The sequence below is a fragment of the Ixodes scapularis genome, unplaced genomic scaffold (genome assembly GCF_016920785.2).
Source record: "Ixodes scapularis isolate PalLabHiFi unplaced genomic scaffold, ASM1692078v2 PGA_scaffold1__304_contigs__length_218370807, whole genome shotgun sequence".
Lineage (NCBI taxonomy): Eukaryota > Metazoa > Arthropoda > Arachnida > Ixodida > Ixodidae > Ixodes > Ixodes scapularis.
Window position 1 is genome coordinate 186,890,946 of NW_024609846.1, and position 25,886 is coordinate 186,916,831.

The 25,886-nt window shown below is 41.4% G+C and overlaps 1 protein-coding gene across 1 annotated transcript in view; it reads right to left on the reverse strand.

Annotated features, from left to right (window-relative positions):
* The window catches only part of LOC115314061 (neuronal acetylcholine receptor subunit alpha-7), a 97,183-nt gene that overhangs the window by 20,061 nt on the left and 51,236 nt on the right, over positions 1-25,886 (reverse strand). The window contains exons 4-6 of the mRNA XM_042290423.1: positions 25,600-25,709; positions 20,293-20,549; positions 312-506 (exon numbers count right to left, since the gene is read on the reverse strand). Coding sequence (XP_042146357.1) covers positions 312-506; positions 20,293-20,549; positions 25,600-25,709 — 562 coding nt within the window. The remainder of the gene's footprint in view (positions 1-311; positions 507-20,292; positions 20,550-25,599; positions 25,710-25,886) is intronic.

The following is a 25,886-nucleotide window of genomic DNA, read 5'->3' on the forward strand; positions in this document are numbered from 1 at the left end:
TCTCTAAGGTATCTAAAGAAACGTAGGCTGGAAGAACCAGATATCCGAGGCTTTTTTACCACCTTTTTACACTAATTAACTGAATTTTTTTTTCTTACAATGATTTTATTTTTGCGTTTTTGTCAAAGAGGCATTGATCCAGTACCCATTTATATTTTACCTTTCGTATATTTTGTTGTTTATGATTATAAGCACGGTTGCCTTTACGAGAATCTGGGGAGCTTAACCGTCAGTGAACCGTTAAACCAGTCGACAACGACAGATTTCCGCTCCCACCAAAAATAGGGGAGCAAGGAAAAGTGGGAACTTACCCAGGGTGAGCCTCTCTCCAGTGTCGGGAGGCAGGGTGAACCCGAGGAGGGTCATGGAGGAGATGAGCACGCAGGGGATGATGAGATTGAAGCCGTAGTACAGAGTCCGCCTCCGGATGTGTATCGTGTACGTGATGTCGATGTACGGCTCCGGACAGCAGGCATACTCTTTCTCGTTACGGATACCCGGCACGGCTGCGGCGTCACGCCGAGGGCCCCCAGGGTGCAGTCGCCAGGGGAGGGGAAGAAAGGGAAGAGGCGAAGAGTAGGAAAAAAAAGGAAGAGAAACGCAATCAGGAACACGAGCCTAGGAGCCCTTCAAAGGGGAGTACAATTGGCAGGATGTTTTCATTGACTCAAGTCGCAGTTCGTTAGTGCCGGAACAGAGTGAGATGAGGGCACCTCTTTATGCTTCTGCTTTATAACTCGGGTTGAGAAAAGGTATGCTCCTCTGCAGGTGTTCGGTTAGGTAGGAAATACGTGGCAGTGCCCTCCACCCCTTCCTTTCTGCTGAGTAAAAATGCAGAAGCTTTTATCAGGTGGTAATCAACGGTGTCGAACACGGTAATAAGAAGAATTTGGGCGAGTAATATTAATTTGGGTGTGGTTGTGACTTTGCCGATGTGATTTTGTATCCAGCCCTTAGGGGGGGGGGGGGGGGGGGGTGCAGTCTCGTGAGAAGTATATAGCTTAAGTGCAAACCCTCTAATATCTTAAAACGCCTTCCAGTCGCTGACTGCGATAAACTTATTCAGACTTTTAGCCAATGTTTGGAAATACGTGAAGTACGTTGCACTTAAAGTAATATTTTAAGTGCGCTTAGAAAAAGAAAACTTGTACTTTTTGTACTTCAATTTTAGTATGTTTACGGTGCTTTTGTTTAAGAAAGCACAACTACCGGCTTCAAAGTAAATTCCCAAACTTTTGTATTGTTTTTGAATCACAGAATGATGCTTTGTGAACAGGTAAGTGCCTCACAAGTTTATTGAGTCCAACTGTTCGTCAACTAGAGCAAAATATCTACACTGTGGCTACTTGATGTTATCTAATATTCGCCATTTCCAAAAATGACTGATTCACCAACGATTAACCGATGAAGGAATGCATACCCGTTTAAAAACAATGCACAGGAAAATGAACGGGCATCATAAAATAATACCGGTAACGAGCTTTCCGTTTTAAGTATTCAGTTAGAGGGAAAAAAATAGGAAGAGAACTAAACACAGATTGTACTAAAAGTTCTTGTAGTCTGGTTTGAAAACACATTGCATATATAGTACTTTACCTAAACTACATCGTGCCGGTTTACTTACTACATTACTTCATGAACTTAGTACTTTAACTCAAGTGCTTTTTAGGTACTTTCCCGAACACTACTTTTAGCGAAACGTCGGATGCTTATATGGTGCTTAGAGGAGATATTGTTTAAATAGAATGCGCTGAGATATAACTATAGATGTCCGTGTTTTGGGACAAATCTGAAACAAAAACTGGAAAAAAACTTTCGCCGGCCACTTTTTTGTCAGTTCATATATACGCAAAACGCTCCGAATTTTGAGGTCAGAAGATTAAAAAACAAAAACAAAAAGACGAGGTTTTGTAAACACACTTCATAGAGCACCGGGTCACAGGTCCTGAGGTCATGCCACTTAAGTTTTCTTTGAAATCTATAACTATTAGCAAAAGGGGTTTGCCTGCTATCACGTCAAGACAACGGGTCATGGTACCCGGATTTTATTTTTCTATTTTCATTTTAAATATAAGAACACAGTAAAATAAACTACTAATTTTAAATAATCGAAAGTCTAGCGAAAACCAGCTTCGATAAACCCCGAAATTTCACCGAAAAATAAACACCGAAATAACACCCTCCAAATTTCACGACAAGCGAACGCCGAAAACACGGAATCCTAAATGAAACCCACTTATCTTGACCCATCGTCAAACGCGATGCAAAAAATATCTGAACGCTTTTCAGTTATACATAGAGATAAAAAAAATGAAAGAAAGCTTTGTTTCACAACTTGTCTAGTGGTCTTTTCTTCGGATATTCTAGTATTTGTTAGACTGATATGTTTTGTAATTTGTCACACTACAGGTAACAAACTACGGGGTGCTGCCACCTTGCGCGAAGTGCTTCTCTTCGCTCGTGTCGTCCTGCTATTTCTCTGGCAAAATTTAGCATGGGGCAAAACTTATAAAGAATGTCAACATTTGAAGCGCCCAGTGTTCTTCTTTTAATTTTTACAGACGTATTTTATTAGTGGTAGGAGTGCACGAACTTCAGCCGCATCACCAGGGCCAGCTTGCTAGAACAGCGTCTCAGCCGAGACGGGGTGAAGAAAGCAATGCAAAGGGTGGGGTGCGCCAGCGTCCTGAGACGCGTTTTGAGTCCCGCTCAGCCCGTCCGCTGGCCTTGGCAGTGCTTTTTTTCCTCAAGTCTCAGCTGAGGCAAGCCGGCACAGGGATCACAAAACATTTTTTTAATCAATGTTTCTGCATTTTCCCACGAATTCTTCCAGTTAAAACATGCTAACTCAAAATAGTAATATAAGTTTCCCACCTGTTAGTAAAATTCGCGTAGAATCTTTATTTAGTGACATTACTCACTAGAACCAACCGTATTTGCACACTTAATCTAAAAGAAATTTGGTTTGTCCGTTATCTTGCAACGTAATGACCCAGGAGCACACCGTGGCCAGGAGATATGTCGATGATATAATTCGTCAAATGTGTTGTTAGCGATTGTTACAATCAGATAATCACGTGGCCCTGTCAGATGGCAGATTTTTGCCGTTGATGTCATGCATGCATTCGAATGAAATCTAATGAGACATTATCAAAACTGGTGTGCTAAACGGCCTGACTTCCTAAAGGTATTGTCACTGTTCTTTGTTTTAGTTTTTTGCTGCCGCGATACTCGGTACCACAAAATTGGTTAAAAAAAGACGTAGTACAAGAGGAGAGCGCGCCAGAAACATGATTTTCGCTCTAAAATTTCGAGAACAACGGCGGATAATTGGCTCACGACGACTGCATCTAATTGTCCCGCGAACAAATAATGAAAATATGTTCCCGCACAAAATGTCGAAATACGCTTCCCTAATTTTGGGCCTTCCGAGGCAAGGCAATCTCAAACGTTCCAAACCGTCGCCATCAATGGCCTAATCTGGTCACAATTACGATTTGGAAGGTAATATGGCAAGCAAGTTTCCCTCCCCCTTGCTCAGGCTTAAGCGAAGAGAAAGTTCATCTGCTTCTTTTGCAGGGGTTGTGGTGACGTCAGAACACCAAGCTCAGATTGGCTGTGATTGAAGGATAGTGGGTAGACCTCAAAGCAAGGTGCCTTGAGGTCTACCCACTGTCTTTCAATCCGAGGGAATTTAGAGCTCGTCGACACACTGACGTCACCACAAACCCTGCAAAAAAAAAAAGCAGACGAACGTGCGCTCCGCATTGTAATTCATGGCACCAAGCTTCAATTGGAGAAAATTGTTGGGTCGACAGAAAGGCTTTCTCCTGTGTCCAAACATCGTTTCCTCCAATCTCAGCGGGAAAAAAAGTGTTTTCTCCTTGTGCAGAGAGTACAGTGGCAAGTTCCGTCGTCGACTGCTGAGTAACTGGCAGTTAAAAAAAAAAAAACGCTTGGGATAGCGAGTTTTGTGCCTTTTATGATCGCTCAGAATTCAGTAAGCTCTTTAGCTTATAAAAAAGCGCTACCAAACCAAGTCCCTCCTTGAGTTTCTTAAGTTTTCAGTGACTATAGTTGCATAAATGGCTCCATTGTCTTTTTTGCGGCTTTCAGAAACCCGTCGTTTTTTTGTGTTTTTGTTTTATTTTTTTTTTACTGACCAGGACTTCACTTTTTAGAGAGCGGAGTTGAAGATAGTTCAAGGGGTACATTGTTATTGTCAACTAACAAGTAACATATGCGCTACGACGAGGGAGAGAAGAACCTCGGCCGGAGTGTCATTGTGTATCATTCAATGAAAAAGAATGTCTTTCCAGGCTGAACTTCTCGTCTTTTAGCCGCGCAATTTCTTTGGCGTGCGGACAGACACCTAGCATTTTTGTACTCCCATTGTTTTGCGCAGAGGGGCACGTCTTAATTGACCTCTTCGATTATTCACGAAATTGGCAGAGGCAAACCTCGAAAAATTTAAAAAGGAAGAAAGAAAATTAATATTCGGTTTGATTGCTGGAATCTTCTGAATTGACTTAAGCTTTTCTACTTGCCACAAGTGGCGAATCATGACTGCAAACAAAAGCTTTCGCAACCTCAGTATCAAGAATACATAAATATCGTTCAAATAAAAAAAACGATAGGAAAGACTTGATTGGATGAGTTTTAGAATTCGCGAAATTAGAAAATAAAGAACTCCCCTAAAAAAACATTAGGCGCCTATATGAAAGTAAGTGGGTCAAAACCGGTAACAGTTTAGCCATACCGGTCACCAGTTTGTCAAAGGGGTCGCCCGTGTGGCTCAAAGGGGTTATGAGCCATAATGTTCACCTATTTGGACAAACTGGTCACTCCTTTGGCAAACGGGTCGCTCGTCTGGGCAAATGGGCGACTCGCTCGGGCGAAGTTGTCGCACGTTTGCTCAAACCGGTGACCATGCATGTTGCACAGACCGGTGACCGGCAAACTGTACCGGTTTTATCAAACGGCTCTCCGGAGCCCGTTTGTTATTGAACGTACAGATCGGCGGCATGGGCACGCCTGTTTCAGCCGTGGCAACCAATCTGTCTGGAACGCTGGGAGCGCCGGTTTATCGATTTCAGATCGTCGGCGTAAGTAATTATATCTATATTAACTGCGCTGATGTTCGCTTAGACTGCAACTAAAACTAACACTTTTTTTTTTTCGTAAACGCGCGACGTTGGTGAGCCGATATTTTTGACAGAACTTTAAAACTTTGTCGATCTTTGTTGCCTCAGTTTACTTATTCAGCTTGAATTTCTCCCGCAGAAGATGCGACTGCGTGAAAGAATGTACTTCTAGACTCCGTTTCACTTCAATTCAAGACGAAGCGAAGGTAGCACGCGAACACGCGGCTGCAAGAACATCGAGCATTGCGAAAGCACGCCCGCCGTTGCAGCAGTCAAACTGCGAGCTCGCGCTGGGTATTTTCTTCACTCGTGCGCAAACCGAGCTTCTGGCCGGTGCCATTTCCAGCGTTCGAGCGTTCTGAAAAGCGCGCGCATGCTTTCCGAGGCTACAAAGATGTCTTACTGGAATGCCTGGGAAAGGGTACGAGGCTGTCCCGGTGGTCCCGGCGCCTTGACCTCGCCCCCTCCCTCCTCTCTTGTCACCCCTGTCACGTGACCTGCAGCAACGCGCGAGCTACACGCTGATAAGCATTGAGATCCAGAAGGGCGCGCCTGACCGCCGCTTTTTTCATTGTCTGCCTGTTTTCAGTTGCAATTCGAACTTCGCTCGTCCTACCTGATGTGATCTGTCGCCTAACCCTGCGGTCTTATTAGGTTGTCTCTCGACAACGTATTCGATATGCACCAAACCTATCGGTGTTCGAAACGTCCTACACGTATATCGGCAAAAAGTGATTCTTCGAAGAAGTCAGGAATTATAGCGGTTTGGTTGGGTTCGGCAAATAACAGCTTGTGCGCCACATCGTGTTGAAACTTCCAAGGAGCCGTTCCCTGTCGTTTTTTTATTTGTGTGGTTGGTCTGCTTTGACCGTGTCGACATATATCACGGATTACATCCTTCAAGTTCGCTATTATATGGTAAGAGCACTGCAATCGACTTGTTTGCAATGATTGACAGTTCTTCTACGCGTACTCTTCTAGATTATCTTCAGAATTATGCAGCGTCTATTCTCGCGGCAGCCGGGAGAATAATTTCCCCGAAGGTCTACCTTTATAGTCTAGGATTACCTTGGCCCTTGTTTGCTTTGAAATCTTCTTAGTTGCATAAAAGCTTAGAGTGCCTCTCACATTTCACAGATCGCTTGCACGTTTGTACTTGTCTGCAGAAGAGGTTGTAATAAACTTCGAGGAGAATTGAAAACAATCTTATGTGTCTGTTTTCCTGTCCATTTGCAAGCACCTACGCGAGCACATTTGTTCTACGTGTTTCTTCCATGTTATAAAAAAGTTTGTGAGTTTCGGGACGTCTTAAATAAGTTTAAAATAATCAACCTTCCAGACGATACCCATTTAGGGCAAGCGAATAATTTGCCTATCCGAATGGCATGTTCAAACATGTGGTCACGTGCCAGGGCGAACGTGCACCTCTATCAAACGGGCATTCGTATCAAACGGGTACCGTTTCAAAAGGGTACCCGTATCCCATAATCACGCTTGATCCAAACCGATCGACAAGTTTGCCACCCGTTTGAATTTCAAATGGCGTTTTTTCAGTAGGGAAGAACTCCTCTTCGGGGTACGCCAATTAAACCGCGTCAATTTTATTTCGCGCTATATAAATGCATACCCAAATGACGTACTAATTTCGTGATCTATCATATAATGAAGAAGACACGCTGGAAAGGTCCATTCTTTTTACATATAGATGTGCAGGTGCCATGCTTCCGAATAAATACCTTTATTTTTTAAATACAGATGTACGCGCAAACAAAATTTTGAAAACTATTTAGTAATACAAGACCCAAAGGAAAGGTGGCCTGATATGCACTTCCCAAAAATAAAGCATGAGATTCGGGTAAATTATGATGTGGACAAAGATAAAAAATGCAGGAAAACATGCTCAAAGCAGAATCTCGATGGCGATCCTGCCCAAGTATATATTGATCGGATTATGTATATATATATATATTTATTTATTTATTCATATTACCCCTAAAGGCCCTCGTGAGAGGGTATTACATAGGGGGGGTACATAAATCGTTCCAATAGGAACTAGTGCACATTGAACAACATATGAGAATACTAGAAAACAATCAATACACTTAATAATAAAAAGAAAATAAAGGATACACTCAAAAACGAATAAAAAAACATACACTCACTCATCACACTGCAATAAAGCTGAGTCAAGGTAAAAACAAAATAGTACACATGTGCTCTGCACGTTCCGGAAAAAATGAAACAACAATGTAAAACAGCAAAAGTTAGATGGCATCAGTATTTTGAATTTGTTCTTGAAACTTAGTGGTATCTTTTTCTGAGGCAATGTGCGATGGTAGATTATTCCAATCGATTGTGGTACGTGGAATGAATGACCGGGAAAAGGCAGATGACTTACAGGTTATGCGTTTAACTTTGTAGGGGTGATCGCGGCGTGGAAAAATAACGGCAGGTGGCTCGAAGAAATCACCGTGAAGTGACGCGTGGTGGTAAAGTTTATGGAAAAGAGATAGGCGTGAAAGTTTGCGACGATGGAGTAGTTCGGGTAGCTCTGCTCGGCGTTTTAGTGCTGTGACGCTGGAATGACGTGAATAATCTGAAAATATGAAGCGAGCGGCACGATTTTGCAGTGATTCAATGTCGTTTATAATGTAAGCATGTTCGGGATCCCAAAAGGCTGATGCATATTCTAATTTTGGACGTATTAGTGTGGAAAAGGCAAGTTTGCGTATGTTAGGAGGAGCCTGTTTAAGGTTACGCTTGAGAAATCCGAAAGAGCGGTTAGCAGCCGCCAGGGTGAGCTTTATATGGTAGTGCCATGACAGATCAGGTTGCAAATGAATCCCAAGATATTTATAAGTGGAGACGAGGTCAACAGTGTTATTATTTAACACATAGGAGGTAGGAATCCGGGGTACGTGATTAGTAAAAGACATAAACTTTGTTTTAGAGCAATTTAGGGTCATTAGCCAGGAAGAGCACCATGCATTAATAGCATTTAGATCAGTTTGCAAAGCTTTCTGGTCATTGACAGAGGAAATTATTCGGTAAATTACACAATCGTCAGCAAAAATTCTAATTCGGGATGAGACACAGGATGGCAAGTCATTAATGTAGACTAGAAACAGTAGTGGACCTAGTACGCTACCCTGTGGGACTCCCGAGGTTACTGGTTTGAAGGAAGAGTTACAATTGTTAGCGGACGTGAACTGTTTTCTAGACGAAAGGAAATCTTTTACCCATGCCAAAATGTTAGGGTGAATCTTAAGCCTGGACAGTTTGGTTAGAAGCCGGTGATGAGGGACACGGTCAAAAGCTTTAGAAAAGTCGAGGAAGACAGCATCAACCTGGGATCCACCGTCAAGAGCTGAATGTATGTCATGAATGAGGCCGGCGAGCTGCGTGTCACATGAGTATCCTCGGCGAAAACCATGCTGATATTTATGTATGATGTTATGATCTTCCAGGTAGTTAATTACTTGTGTGTGTATTATATGTTCAAGAAGTTTACAAATGGTACTGGTTAACGAGATGGGACGATAGTTTAATGGCGATGAGCGTTCACCAGACTTGAAGATGGGAATTACTTTTGCGATTCGCCAGTCATGTGGGATGCAACCTAACGATAACATTTGTGAAAAAACGGCTGACAGTGTGGGACAGATGCTAGCTGATATATTCTTTAGTATCTTATTATATACCCATCTTAGCAAACCAAGGTATTAGTTTTGGTATTTTTATGGTGATCATGGTAATTATGTGCTGAAACTTTTCAGTTACTAAATTATAAGCAGTGTTGTGCTGTCTAACGGGAGCATTTCGAAATTCATACTTCAAAGTCATCAATTACGCTTTTTGCTCCTCATTGAGTGATTGTGAATTTCTAGTTCCGGCGCGCACTTGAACGAGATATGAACTTAAAAGGGCCGCAAAAACAGTGATAAATAATTGCCGTGTAGTCCTGTGCGAATAAAAATTTTCTTACGAATTCAGAAGGGCGCATTAGCGATCAATCTTCAGACGGCTGGTCACAGCATGCATGGAAAGAAACTCCGACGAGATAGTTCACACGCTCAAGGAAACTATCAAATCCAGTTTTTAAGTCTAACCCTGCGACCAGGCCATGCATAATTTCTGAAGAGTACATATGTAATATTTTATTTCTGCTCTGATTGTGCAGAAAATTTTCTGAGAAAACGCGTAAGTGGACAACACTTTACTTCATCTCATAATTGATCGATTTGCAAACTAGAGAGACCAAGAAACATGAGAAAAGGCCTAAATATGGTTGCTTTTTTGATATTGCCCTGTTTAGTCGGTATTGCACTTGGGTTAAATTTGGTGGCTGCTTTCATGACCTCTAAGCCATTTTTATGCAGCTCATTCTGTTTTTTTGTGATGCTTGCTAAAAGGCCAGATACAGTTTGGAACCGTTTTAGACAAATATTTTATTTGTTATACTCACCTTTTGGCGACGCTTTTTCAAAGCTAACTACAGGTATAGCTCTATGTATTTTGTTATTATTTTAACGTGAACTCTGCCTAAAAATGACCCACTACATGCCTACTTTACTTCGAATTTTAAAGATATCCTACTTCTGTCACCTACAAAAAAACGCCTCGCAAATAAAAAAAGAGAAACAAAAAGATGTAGTGTTTATACTGGTAATCGGAGTCAGATTCTGGGCACGTAAAAGTTTGGATTCAGTCTGAGAGCGCAGTAAGCTCATCTTTCGAAAAGAAATTGTTACCGCCACTTTGTAATTAAAGGAGCAGCACAAATATTTTTAGATTTTGCCTTTTTTTTAAGAAACCTTATAGTATCATTGTAAAATAAAGTGCAGTCTTTTAAAGATCGGACATACATCAAACGGTAACTCCTTTTCGGTCACGAGAATTCTTACTTTTGCGACACAAATATTTGAAGTTTACTTTAATTTTTTAACGTGACTAATTTTTTTTGTTGAGCCATCATGATGCAGTTGCCTCCTTAATAAAATATGTGTGCCATTGGAAGCTGAATCATCGTAAATACTCAGCTCCTCTAAAAACATTTATGTCTACAAATTAAATATAAAAGTTCTCTTGCCGCGGTCCAGAGTAACCTGTCATAAACTGAATATAAACATCTTTTATTTCTCACTTCAGTATTTTATACATCCTTTTTAACGGATGATGTCTGAACTCCAGACGGGCTGGTGTAAACAAATAAAATGTTTAATCCTCACCGTTCGCAGTTTTCTCAATTTCGCACCGACGAAAATCCGCGTTCCTCCTCCGCCGCGAAAAGAGCATCGATGCAGCGAATCTTGTTTCTTGCACTCGAAACTGCCCGACCGTTTCCTTATGCCAAAAAATACTCACAGCAATAAGTGTTAGGAAAAACAAGTCTAGAAGAAAAGTGAAAACCCTGCAATCTTGGAGTAAGAGAAAACTATGGGTGAACTGGGAAGCACAGATTGGATTTCTAGCGGACCCACAGCTGTATTTTTATGTGCATCGATGAATACCACACGCTGAGCTGGGGGGCAAATAAAGGAGCACCTATACAATTGTTGGATAGGAAACTAGGAACAGTTCAAACGACCTGCGGCCCTTTTCTTCGGCCTTCACCGCATCTGCAGCCTTTTTGCTATCACAAGCTCGGTGTGTGCTCTTCTATCTTCGCGCCTCGGAGCGCATTCCTGGTACGGCAGGATTTGGCCCCTGTCCTGGTTAAAATCTTGCATATTGAAATGCACAAAGAGGAAAGACGCGGATTTCGTTCAGCCTTTGATAAGCCACTCGAATGTTAACGTTTTGTAGTGAGATTGTCGCGAACTCCAACGTTATCTCTACTTCCTATCATTATCTGTGGAATTGTTGCCTACCAACCGAAAACATTTATGCTTAAAAAAAGTCAGATTGGTCATGTTTGCACGCGTGTGTCAGCCCCAATTTTGTAAAAAAGAAAAAAATCTGAATACGGGAGTTTGTAGGGGTACGTTTTTGTATGTCCTCATTCTTGCTTCTGTGTGCGCGCTTGTTTTCGTGAAGTTTTATTGGAGTCCTATTTTACGCAATCGCGTATTTGTGCGTAACTTTTTAAACAATAAATTGCGCCAGAATTGTATATCTGCATATGTTTGCTTAAGATAGAAGACTAATATTTTTTTCCTAAATGTAGTAACGTGCCTAAACAGAATGCTACTTTTTACATTCTGTTCAAAATAAGATTGCATTACGCTCAACCTACCTATCTAGATGTGATCTCAGTGTATGAATTGATGTGTGCGTTAAATAAAACTTCACATGATCCGGGCTATCCTAAAAACAAAAATTATTTGCTCTTTATCAACATGACCTGCCCGCGTTTTACGAGCACTTTTATTGATTATAGGAAAAGGTAATTTAGAGGCGTGATTTAAGAAAAACAATACCATCAGACTTACAGAGGTTTGCTTATTCAAATTAAGAATCCCTTAAAGAGGCAGGGTTTCTTGCTCTTCAATTATATATTTGGAGCATTTGTTAGTTTAATGTCTGACTTTGTATATGTTAAAAAAATTACTTTAACATGTTCCATAAATTCTCCTAAAATGCGTTAACGTAACGTTACTCCCACAGTTCAGACACACCGCACTTTGCCTAACAATATGTTGATGGTATCTGATAGCACCATTGTGATACAGGTTTTCCTTGCTCCAAGAGTTCAGCTATTAACTGAATCGCTGCCTCTTTTAAGCTATACCTTCTTGTATACAATCGTGAAGCTCTCTATCTTCAAACAGAATATAATTAAAGCAGACTTTTAGCCCCAAAAATCTTATATCGGTTGTTTGATGTAAATTTGTGGCCAAGGCTTATGAAACTTTACTGTAGTAGAATAGAAGGTAGCTGTCTGAGTTGTTTGTTTGTTTCATTACGTTTTCAAAGGCAAATATTGTTTCCAATGTGAAAATATACTTGTTTTTCTAATATCATAATTATTGGCAATGCCTCTGCTAGATTAATATTAAGCACTTGTGAAATTGAATTAGTAATTACTCTGAAAATACTAGGTGTGGTGTGCTACGAGCATTATTATGGGACGCGAATATTGAAAACCATACTTTATCAATACGATAATCATAGGTGTTCTTTTCAAACAGCGGTATAAATTAACCACCCAATGTAAAACTCTGAATTTTAAATCATTCTTTAATATTTATTTATCTTATAGTCACATAGTCTGGAGAGCTACAACTTGTATAAGCATAAATAAATTGCTTTTCTGGCAAGAAAGGCCATTAGCGGCGCAGAAAATACGCCACGTTACTCGCACACTGAACCATTCTGACATATAATTACAATAATAAAAATTGGAAAAATAACTTTTATTATAAAGTGGCTACAACGTATGCGGAATGTCTTGACATTACAAATTATGAGCTGCAAAAATCAGCAAAATTTACTTTAATTAAAATATTGCATACGGGGTGCGAAGCGCTGGGTTTTGGAGAGTGGTATGTCCTTGAACAAGCTACGGCCTACAGATGCTTCAACACGCACTACCCACTTTATTAAACGATTTAGGCGAGCAAGGAGTTCCCATAGAATTGGCTAACAGAATGGCATTGTGCAAATGTTTTTCCCTCTGACTCTGCATTATTTTTGCCTATATTTGTTAATTCCTGTTTAAACATCTTGTTTGTTACGTTTTCTGCCTACCAAGCGGACAAGTGAAGAAGGTAATGACCTATTGAGCTGCATTATTTCAGCGTTTTGCCTTGTCGCCTCCCCCCGCCTTCTCTCTGCGCTTAGTGTGAAATAACTTGAATTGAATTGTTTATGTGTACGCTGTAAAAAATTGAGGCTTATGCCGCAGTCTTCATTCAGCTAAGGGAAAATTCTAAAGCTTCAGACTTCTTGTAGACTATTTCGTGGAGTAACCAACATAGGTTAAATACCCGTGTTTTTAAGAGTAAAATGCCCGTAATAACGGCTAGCCGCTCCGCAGAACTGTTTCAGTTTTAAATGGGAGATGTAATACAATTTGTATTTTCAGTAAATATCGCTTAAAAATATTCCTAAACTTTCACACATAAAAAAACACGTTTTGAAAGTAATCTACACGCAATACAATTCCCAGAAAAATCTACCGAAAGACAAACAACGTTCGCACTCTTAATTTGTAGCCATAAGAATCTGCCACGTGATCAGGAGCCTATTATATGAAACCAATGTTCAGCAGAGCCACGCGCTGAGGATGGAAAAGCAGAAGGCACGTGTCGAGTTCCAGAGGTTCCTGACATAGCAGGGATTGAACACGATCCAGCAATATCGGAATGCGTATCGAGACGTTGATTGTCACAAGCCCAAATGGAGTGCTCGCACAGTGTTCCTGTCCCGTCTATTAGCCGCATTTGAATATCGTCACTATGAGATAATTTCCGTGACTGTGTGAGCACTGTAGGCCATGTGACATCATGTTTCGCAAGGGAGAGAACGAAAAACAAAAAAAAAAGTATTCTTGAAATTTCACCGCGAGAACTAGATTTTTGGTCACAGGCGTTGCCTACTAGTACTTACAACCACTAAAGCCACTTTGGTTGCTCTAGTGGTTGTAAGCGTGAGTAAAGCGCGAAACATTATAATCCAATATTTTTGCGTGGCCCATTTATGGTTTACAAGTACTGTATTAAAAAATGAGGTATATAATTACAGTACATCCCCGCTTTTATATTTCGATGTTATAAATACAAACCCATCAATACTGCATGTCTAGATTAGTATATTACCATGTATGCATAGTCACATTTATTTTTTCGTGAACAATTGTTATTGAGGTATTTTATATACCGATCAATTCACGTCTTAAAATAGGTTGTTCTTATTCTAGGTTCGACAATAATAAAAATATAGTAATATGTTCTGCGATGCAAGCTCAGCGTTTGCCTCCCGAGAAGCATTTTCGAAGAAAAAATGCGTAGATGGTTTCAGCAAAATAATTTGGAGCTGGTTCCTACTCAGTCGTTGAAAATAAATAAAAAGGAGATACTATATCTCTGAATATATAAATATATCTGAGTAATACCCACTTGAAATGCTTTCCTTTTGAGAGAAAAAAATTTTCCCTTTGTGCGTGTTGCGTATAGTGGTGAATTGGGCCTAAAAGAATTTCAAAAATTTGCGTGGCAGTCCGAAAAAGTAAAAAAGTATAAAATATTTAATTAGTTTCAGCCCGTAAAGTATATGATGCAAATACTTTTTTTTTCTTGAGGGGGGGGGGGGGGGGTGGGGGCTTTGCTTGGCTTAGTCGAAAAAGTTTTTTATATCGCTCTGCAACAGTGATGAGCCCACACAACATCATAAGCAAGTAAATACAACCACCATATCAACCTGCTTCGACGTTTCTCATTACTGCGGCCTAGTCATCCAAAAAATTTTGTCTAAAAGCAAATATGTTTTTCGAGCGCAAACATTTGAAACCTGCAGCAATATGAAAAAAAAAAGAAAAAAAAACTTTGAATGCATTGTGAATATCCATAACAATGTGATTGACGACCAAATTCTCCCTTAAATCTGAAATCACCTCGGGAATGTTTATAAATGCGCCGCCAAGATTTCATTCATGTGTAATAAGAATTCGGTGTTTGTGGATAAATAAAGGAGGCAATGATAGGAGATACGACGCAATTTGCAAGGGGGATCAAAACGTGGATAGGGCGTATAGCATCTCTGAATAACGTCTTTTCCTTGATCGTCGCTCTTCATGGTGGTCTTTGTTATACTAGAGCAAATTGATTTATTTTTTATTATAAGCAGATATAATCTTGGTTCGGAGAAGGGCAGGTTGGCGCATTGCGCATAAAAAATGCCAGAACCCTCAATAACCATGTTCACTCAATACTAAAAATAATGTAAAAGACAAATTGCAACGTCTACATTACTGCGTAAATAAATTACGCATCGCTGAACGCTCATTTTACGCCCGAATGTAGCGCAAGCGGTTCGAATAGGTGCCAAAGTGTCAGAAAGAACCGTCATCTTGTTAAGAAATTATGAAACATTTTTTTTGTATTTTTCAATTAAGAAATGGCGGCCGCCAGAGCCCTCGAACACATTGACCTCAATTGCCCCCAGTTACAAAAAAACGGACGAAAACTGGCCCACTTTTCTCATTGAAATTTTCAAAAAATCACTTCTAACTTCTTATTGAAATAACGGTCTGTCATGAAATTTTTGGCATCTGGACCTGATCTTTAACGCAACATATGGGCGGAAAATTAGCGTTTGGCAATGCGTGGTTCATTTTTACGGAGAAAAAATCTGTGTACTTTTGTTTTCAGCCACCCTGTACATACATCTTGGTTTTGCACCTCCCATTGCAAGTGGAGGGCCAATAGATACCATAGTCACCGAAAGCATAAGAACTGCTGGGCTTGTTGAGCCCCGAGAATCGTAATTATTATCTCTTTGCATTTAATGAGATTGCTTGCCTAATTAACTGATAAGAGCGTCAAAAGATGAATATGCGTGAACATAAAAAGCCACGCCTCGCGTCTCTCAAGTTGTCATGACTATGCCTTCACCTGCCTACCGCATTACTTGCTCAGAAAACAATATTATGGAGATTAAACACCACGCTTTTAATGCTCCTCTATGTACTGAAATAGCTCCTCGCTGCATCATACCAGGTGCGATGTTAGTTTTTGAATTAACTTTATGTCTTTTTTTTTCTCTCCAACTATATTTACGTATCAAATGTAGTTGTGCAGTCTAAGTTTGGTATTTCAGCGTATGAGAAATTCTTTTGATTTTAGACGGAAGTTTGCAAACGATATAGCGGATAATATTTTTCTAGCACAGCGACAAAAACAACAACTATCTTTAGGTAAGTCGCGGATACGCAGCGATATTTTAGGATTCTTAAAATATTTTTACGAAAACATTGCACTTTCACATTCCTGGTTTGCGGCATCTAAGAGCATAATGAAAAAAAAAATACATACCGATATTGCGTCTCTCAGTGGTATAAAGAAGCCCGAGAATCTTGTGCTCAGTAGCAAGTGTATGCGCAAGCAAAAACAGTACAAAACGGTTCGCTTTTTTATTGTTGAGTCACGGTGTTTGAAAAGTGAAGTCGAAGTCATTTTTAGACTAGAGTTTCAAGCTTTTTCTTTAAATATAAAACAGCGCTATGTTGACGACTTGAATTCCATGAACATGCGTAGGCATCTACTGTCCTGTAAAGTACCTGAGAAGCGTCGAGTTTATGACTTCCGTTCTCTGCGCGAAGCACCCTAAAATCCGAACAAAACTGCACAAGATTGCTTCACCTCCGAGAATGGTATGCACGATTTCAAAGGGACGTTACATATAAGATATAAGGAGTTACACATATAACGTTCCAACAGGGACGTTACATATGTAACTCGTTTTTCTCCCTATAATAATCGTACTGCTTCAAACACTGTAGTGCACATCTACACACCTACACGCATGTGTTACGAATAGCCGAATGACATTTGCAATATACTCACTATATATATATATCGCTTTCCGAATAAAAATTGTTTATTTTGTGTCAAGCAGTTCTAATAAATCCACCTGACATAATTAACGCGGTAGCTTCGTTATGTGTCAGCCCGTATGTGATCGACGAGTGGCCGAAAGGCTCAACTTATTTTGAACGAGGACAATTTTTTTGCCTGCCTTTGAAGGTTTGGTGTTTAAAATTGTCATTCAATTTGCGAGATTGTTGCGCCATTCTGTTCCAAACCAAGGACGATATATTGAAACCGTTTTGAACGTGCTATGTTGCGAAATTCAGAGGGGTTTTCATCGCCTGTCAAAGCGACTATCTCGTGCAATGTGGAATGAACGTCATGCGCTCGGGTTTAGCCCATCTTTGAAATGTCACTGAATGGCTTCCAGTAAACTTTTAATTTAACAGTCTACCCCCCCCCCCCCCCCCCTTGCCTTTCACTTGATTGCATTAGAGCTCAAACTTTTAGGGATAATGTCGAACTAAGGATGTCATTTATCTTTCGGAAAGATTAACCGCGCTAGGCAGGTTCTTCCGCTTGAGGTATGTTATGAAATGACACTCACATTCAACCCCAAAGAACCAGCTAGGAACACATAAAGGGAATTTAGTGCATAGACTTCGCAAGGTTTTTCCTAGATCCGAGCTGACTATACTCCTAGAAGTAAGAAACATATTAATTTAGAGGGTTTCTATGCTTGATTGAAGAACAGCATCTGGCTCGCCCGTTGAAAGACGAAGGATTAATGTTCATAACCCGGAGAGATGCATCACTCTATAGAATGTGCTTGCGTTAATTTATTGTATATATGGTGTTTTCTGCATTCTATAAGCACTTGCTTAACCTGACAATTTGTTGATTTTGCTCTTTTTTAAATATTTTAAATAATAGTCGAATAATATTTTAATAAGATGAGCCCAGACTAGTCAAACGACTATGAGCCCAGACGGTTGCCATTAATTTGTAGCATACATTTATTTAAATGGAATCATTGATTGATCGATTAATCTTTTGACGTGCAATCGAAACTTTCAGTTATATGGTGATCCCGCCCGAAACACCCTTCCATCAAATGGTTGTTGCCTCGAGCGAGATTCGAACTCGTCCACTGGAACCCGTGGACCAACACTTGTGGAAATTGGGCATAATAACTAAACTGTGAGCGGTCTTCAAAACGGGTAAGAAAGACAAAGGAAAAGCTCGTCTAAAATAACTGAAAGATTATGCACGTTTTAAGGCAAGTGTTTATCACCATTGTCTGAAATCATTCTTAAAGACATTGTTTGTTTTGTTTCTTTTAAGAAATGGAATCGCGAAGGCAGTTTTTATGGAGTAAACCGAATATTTCACTTGTCTGCCATTCTTACAATTTTAAACACACAATTTTGTTGAAAAATTAGGTATTTTTGAAAAGGCTTCACTTTAGATAAGGTGAGGACATATTTAGCCCTGTCAGCTGAGAGTCTTCACATTGGTGTAAGCTTTGTGTACCCCGTTACCTTTTCATGCTATTCTCGATAAAACAAAATTAAGATAATTCTTTAGCTAAATATATTGGCTACTTGGAGCACCTCTAAAGGGGGCGCGCAGTGACAGTGTCCACGTTACACCACATAAAGAAGCACTGCCCGCTTTGTCCTCTTCTGATACGCGCACAGCGTCTTCTCCTAACCCCCCCCCCCCCCCCCCCCCCCGCTTTTTTTCTCCGTATAGCTCCGGAGTAAAAACTGTTAGCACCTTGACGTTCAAAACCTATACCCACGTCTAGCGTTGCTCTGGGTATGTTTTTCGTCATTCGACCGGCAGGAGTTGCTCGAAGCTCGGGTTTGTTCGTGTGTCCTGCAGGGGTGAGCGGCAACATACACCGCCATGGTGTCTTTGTTTGTCTTCCCTGGAAGGTGATCCTAAAAAGCGTTTGTGGATTTGACTGCTCTGAAATCACTCACTCTACGGGGTCAACGCTCACCATTGCCGGTAATTCATAAAATCTACATGACACGTACTTTTCGTTCCTCTTATTAAGGGATTGCTCTTCACTCGCTGGCGGATCGAGTAGACGTGTACTGGGATTGAGACGATTGTGGCGCTTTTTACCGGCGCATGGAAGGTATCTGTGTTCTCAATTTACAAGCCTCGCGTAAAAAAAAAAAGAAAAAAAGTTAGTGCTAACTGTGTCCCCGAACGTTGGTATGGCGCTGCGCTCAGGTAAAAGTTCAAATTTATTAGAAACTGAGGCCGGCTGCTACACATGATATCCTTGCCAGTCCAGCCGTGGTCTATGCGAAATGATTCTGCTAGGAGCCGCCCTGTGACGCCACTGATTTGTCGCATGCTTCCAATCCGAAGCGCAGGTTGGTCTGCTTCTGGTACAGGGGTTGCGATGATGTCAGAACGCCAAGCATTTATTGACTGATCGAAATAAATAGTGGGTAGACCTCAAGGCGTTTTGCATTGAGGTCTATTTACCATCCTTCCAATCAAAGCCAATCAGAATTTGACGTTGTTCTGACGTCACCGCAACCCCTGCGCAAGGGACAGACGACTTGCTCTCCGCATAGTCGCTATTAGCTTATGAAACGCAGAGCACGGCCAGTTCCGAGCGTCTTATTATCGCCCATCAGTCAACGAGATTATGACTTTCGCCGATAAGAACACCGGATGATGAATCAGAAAGTAATACGAGCGAACGTAATAACCTGCGCCAACCGAAATGCGTCTGGCCATGTTTTAAAATTTACTCGATCTTACTCCAGGGAGAGGGCTTGGTACCTTTGCGTTCGAAAACCTACCCGCGTCCAGCGTCTTTCTATCTGTGATATCGCGTGACATGACACACCGGAGTAACTCGGATCTATTTGGGTAAGATTTGGAACACAGCCTCTTTTGGAGGATGGGAGAGGGAGTGATGATATGTGCGACGAACGCAACCAATTGTCGCGCCCGTAGCTGTCTGGTCATTGGTAGTGACGGCGGTTGAGTGCAGACGACATGTGAAGTGCTTGATTTCCTCGTTCGTTGGAGCGCGTCTTATAGTCATTCTTGGACAAAAAAACAGCATAACATTCGAGGAATTTCCATTCCCCTTGCTCGAAGGCTAAGTCCTCGTTGGTAAAAACCAATGGATTTCCGAAAGCCGTACTGGAAAGGTAATCAACCATTGCTACGACTAGCAGACGACACTGGCGTTCGGCGTCCGACTGGTAGCCCTGATGCCACTGCTGCCTTTGAGCGAGGAGCACACGACACCGTTCCCCGCTCTTGCCGGAGGAATGGTGTGAGTAGAAACAGAAATATCCAGTCTTTCTGTCTAACCATCATCCTTCTAATAGCAATTGGTGGTCTGACGCCACTGCACTCGCTGCGCAGAAAGCTGGTGGACTTTGCACGCCGCATAGGCATATTAAAGCGAATGAATAGACCTTGTTCAAAAATTCATTAAGCAACATTGGTAATCAACATTTTTTGGGCACGAAGCGTGTGATTGTACCCGAGTCTTCGGCGAATTATCACGCAGGGCTCGCGTCCATTGCATGCTCAGACTACGTGCCCAAACAATGGCGGACAGGCGATGGCGCCCACTTTTGAAAAAGGGCGTATCGCGGACTCCGAGTGGACGCGGCAGATGCAGAGTGACTCACCGATGAGGTCCCATTCGCCGTTGGAGATGTAGGAGGATAGGTCTCCTCCCTCGTCGCTTTTGACTCGCAGGTCCAACTGGTAGCCGTTGTATGTCCACGAACCGAATTTGAGGTCGCACTTCTGGTCGTCAAAGGGGAACCAAGTGATGTCGATCTTGCACGTGCTTTTAAATATACCCGGTGGGATGTAGTTACAGCTGCCGTTGTGGCGGACAACAACGTTTGTAGGATACGTCCCGTCGAATTTTTCGTCCGCGCTGTGCGAAGAAGAATAAAAAGTGAGCGAGAGAACAAAATGAGACACAATTAAAAAGACACACAGAGGAGGTAAGAAAGCGCCACACCCGACCTTCAAAAGTATAACCTCGCAACCTGTTCCTTTTTTCTTTTATCGCAGCTATAATGTGTTTAAATTTTGGTTTATCGTCTTATCTTCTGGCGGTCGTGCCAGAAACAGATAGGTCATTTAGTCTGTAATTACCTAATTACTTCCTTTGATCCTTGGTTTATACTCCATGGTATATAAAGTTTTACAAAAAAAATATTCAGTAGAGAAGCACACGAACTGTCTTGAAGCTTTTTGTTTTATATCTTAGGTCAACTTGTCGCGCAAGGCAGATAATGCCACCTTCAAAAAGGTGGGACTGAAGAAACTTAAAACGACGACCGACGTTTCTCCTCTACGTAATTGAGATAACTCTCTATACTAGTTGAGCCGCCTAGCAAAATCTCGTTTCTAAGGTTAGGTTAAAGGGACCATGAAACGATTTTGAAATCGCATTTCATCCACCGCGCGTCGTAGAAGGTGTGAAAAGACAGCCAAAGAGCAAACATCGAGAATAAAAAAAAGAAGTTTTTCTATAGAACTTTTACAAAAAAAGCGGACTTTCTTGTACCTTTTCTTTCAAAAGCTCTGTGCCTTTTTCATGCGGTGCATCCGCGGTGCCACGGCACATTAGTTAAATCCACATCGCCTATTGGATCACAGCCTACCTCACCAGCACCGCGATCATAAACAATAAATTGCCGGAGAATGTTTCCTAAAAGTTGTGTTAAAAATTATTGTAGTCCCCATTCTGTTGAATATTTAGCGATGTGACGGAAATTGTCGAATTTTATAATACTCGGGCTACACGCCATCTGTCGTGTGGTAAATGAAGCAAGAAAAATATCAGATTGCGCCTGCGCATTCTCGCTTGCTGCTGAAAAACATGGCGTCGCTGGTGGTGATCGACGTGGTCGGCGTGGTGGAAGCTCATCGTTCCGCGTAGAGCGCTATGCTTGCCTAAATTCTCGTCGCGGGTCGCTATGATAAGCCAGCACGTCATAAAACGAAAGATTATCTACTCGTGATGTGATGTTGTGGCGGCACCCTCGAGACAGCACAAACGCTCGTGCCGTTGTCTTTGTTTACTTCGACTAGAGTTGTGCTTTCTTAGCTTTTGTGTCCTCGAGCATCGTCCGGCTTTCTTATTTTGCGCATTCCATGCGTGTGATCAGGTTCGAGATATTACTGGTGTGTACGCTATTTAAAGACGTGTACGAAGGATGCGAATTTCGACGCGGTTTTTTCACCCGAGAAAAGTGATTAGCGTTAGCATTCCTTGAACAATCGTAACGTCTATGTGATCACGAAATCACATTTTTACACGGCTATATTTTTTGCTAAGATTACATTGTCTTTTGCAGTCGTAGGATAGGCGTGTGACCAGATTTGTACTATCAGTAAAGTCGTGTTTTGATGTCGTGATCGTCCGAGGCGGCATGCTGCATTATTCTATTTTATTTTTTTAGCCACTCTCTCCTGCGAGCCCATCCTGACAAAATAAAAGTTAATTAAGCTTGAGCCCACAGGAGACTCTGTGCAGATTCTGCCACGCCAGTGAGTGACACCGCGTCCCCTAATTTTTAGAGATATAACGGAAACGGCTGACGGCGGCGGAAAAGCGGCTGTCGTGCTGACGACCTCCCGCGCATGCGTATGGGACCAGTCCCATGCTGCCGCTGCAGCGCAACATATCTAATTGAATTTCGCTCAGATGCGATGTGTCCACGGCTATCTCGGTGAGGAGAGGCGCCGATTGGGAAATTATGTCGGTGGCATCGGTGCCACCAGCGCAGTAAGACCTACCGGCACACCGCCAGCTCTCAGCTAACGCTCCCGATCTCCTACTGCCAAGAGAACTCCCGTTTCCGGCGACAGGGCACGTCACAACCGTCAAAATTACGCTGCGGCTTGTTTTTCGGCGAGTAGGAGAGGAAGAAAAACTCAATATTTCAATAATTGTTCAGGTAGATGTTAAGAAACCGAAACAAAAACGGATGCCTGTTCGGCGTTTAGAGAACATTGAAGGTTTAATGTAAAAGTTGTTTGTCAAATCTAAAAAGGTCATTTCATGGTGCCTTTAATTGCAACTTTATTGCTTCTACTAGCGAAAGCTACTAATCCGAAGACAAATTTAGTAGCTTAGTTATCTCTCCCTCACTCTCTCTCTCTCTCTCTCTCTATATATATGTATATGTATATATTGTTTTTTCTTTAATGTGCCCTCTGTACCAGTGCCGTTACAGATACGAGTGTGTTATACCAAAAGACGCTTAAAAAAAAAAAAAAAAAAACGCGTGTCAGCGATATCTATGGAAAAACAAAAATTATAATGTACAATGGACCTTTTGCCACTAGGCTTCTGCGCATGCGTACACTCCCGCCGTCGCCATTTTCGCAGGACACCGGGACGGTGCCCTGCGAAAATGGCGACACCAACATTGTCAGGATCTATCTTCGCGCGTATTTAGCCTATCTTGACGCTTTGTTTTTTAATACCAGTAGTATGGGGTATTAAAAGCACTGAAAACCAATACAACGGCGCGATATCAATGTGTTTTGACGGGCGGAGGCATGTCGGGCTGCTCTTCATTTGTAGTTCGCGGACAACTCCATAGACGGCGCTCGTTACTTGAAAAAGGTCCATTAAAGCAATACAGTTTATTCGCGTCATTTTTAAAATGATCGCAAAACAATTGGATGCATGTCCGGGAAAGTGATTGCAAATAAAAAAGACAAACACTGGCAATAATACCAGTTCCATTGCTATGCGGAGCGCAAGTTCGTCTGCTTCTTGCGCAGGGGTTGCAGTGACGTCAAAACGCCGAGCGCTGATTGGCTCTAATCGAAAGTGTAGCGGCTAGACTTCAGTGCTGGCTTCCTCGAGGTCTACCCACTATCCTACCAATAGTAGCCAATCAGAGATTGGCGTTCTTCTGACGTCACCGCAACCCCTCCGCAAGAAGCAGTCGAACTTGCGAACAGCATAGGTTTTTGGAGATGCAGATCCAAATATTAGTAAAGGGTAAGTTGGTTTTTATTCCAATAAGACTGAAGGTGCAGTGGCAGATGGTATGAAGCCTGAATAACAATTAGAAACAGCTTTCGATTTTCAAATGGACAGGTCAAGACCAGCGTTTCGGGTCGGTCCTGCGTATACTCTAGAATTCCGACATCATTAATACGTAATTTTTTTTTTTCTGTAACGATGTGTATGCCCGGGTGTTGGAGCTTCTGGCAGCTCTGTTCTTTAGCCATATATTTGGATGTCTGTGCCTTCGCAAAATATTTTTTTTATCTCGCTCTTAATTACTTTTGAAATCCGATGAATGTTTCGTGCCCTTAAACGTAGACAGGTGTCGCCAAAGTGAAATCAGATTTTTAATTTAATTTCCTTTTTATAACCGTCCCTGAATAGCAAAATAGTCATTTTAGTTGGGCTTGAGATATAAAGAGATATATTATCCTCTTTTTTTTTTCATTTTACACGCCATTTTTAGTCGCATATTTTGGTTATTATTACTTAGAGATTTGACATAGGAACGCCGACAACTTGTCAAAAGTGTGGCACAGCCTGCTTTTGAACGCCGCCAATAACTGTTGCTCAGTATTTATAATTATTTTTACCTTTCTTTTTTTAATTATAGCGGAGACAAAGTACACTTTGTCACTGCAAAGATTACGAGTTTGCAATTATACGCTGGGAAATTGGGCTCAATAAGTGTCCGCCAATCAAAGTTTACAAAAAATTGTCATTGAGTTTCTGAAGACTCACTCTGCTACAACTCTGTGTTGTTTTTCTGACGAACACTTGATTTCAAATCAATAACATTTATTTAGGTTTTTCTAGCTTCAAAAAAACGTGGTGAAGCGTTACTGGAACAAATGAAAAATGTTAAGGGAGCGAACAAACAACTGCCTTTCACATACGTGACCAGAAGTTAACGAACAAAGCTTGAAAGAAAGAACCTACTTAAACTCTGCTTAAAATTTTTAGACGATAAAAATGCGTGTGACCTTAAGCACCTTCAGATTTTGAGCCGTCTTTTTGCCAATTTCTAAGATTGCGACAACCATTCGTTATAACTTCCTAAATATGTCCCTGACGTGGACTTCTGAAAATATGGTCGCTCAGGAAAACGCTTGCAAAGATTGCATCTATATTAAAGGTAACCCTAAACCAACACTTGTAGCGTTTCCTTCCCTTTGTTCTGAAAAATCCACAAAAACGTCTTCGGAAACGATAACGTCTTCAGTTTTTGGTAATATGACCGAGAAAGATTTAGCAGAGTTTCGCGCTTGAAGAGGTCTCCTTTCACGGCAACTGCTTCAGAATGCGTTGTACGCTAGGATGAGTGAGTTAACAATACAAAACAGCTTACACGTTTGTGTTGTAATGATACTAACGAGTGGGACGATGGCTATATGGGTTCCTTACGTTTCTATATCAAAATAGGCGAAATATGCAGATGAATGAACCCTACAATTGACTTTGAATAAAAGTTACAAAGCTGCCGAAGGGCAAAGTTTGTTGAAGCCTAGATCTGAACTCCGGATCAGCGTGATTACCGGCGACGTATACTAAATATATCCGCACGCGCCGTGTGGATATATATGGTATATATCCACATATATCTACCTGCGCGCGATGTACACACCATTTAGGTTGCCTCTGTTCACACACAAAAACCAGGATAGCGACTACAGAAATAAGGGGAAAAGGGTGTTGTGGATGATATGAATCAAAAGTTGACCACGGCTTTGGCAGATTGTAGTTCAAATCTCGGGGTGTGTGTGGTACTAAGTAGCATATTTTTTTTCATCATGTTCTTTGCCGCGGTATAAACGTTTACATACACTTTTTTCTATAAAATAATGCGGTAAAGACAGATCCGTCTTCATAGAGGAAACGTTAGAGCACCAATGATTGCACACATTTCTATTTACTCGGAAGTGACGTGAATAAAGTTGGTGCATCTCACCTGTTGTACATCAGCACGTCGGGTTTCCAAATTTTGCTCGGCGGGATCCGCACTTCCTGCACTCCGCCGTAGAGCTTTGGATCCCAGCGGAGGTTCACGTCAATCCAATCCTTTCGTCGAAGAGCAGTCGAGGAACACATTTTCCGTGCATAAGGGCGCCCGGGGAAGTGAAGGGAAAGAAAGAAAGAATGAAGGGGAAAAAATAATAATGAAATAATGAAAGAGAGAAAGAGAAAGAAAGAAAGAAAGATAGAGACAAAAAAAGAAACACAAAAGATTAAAAAAGA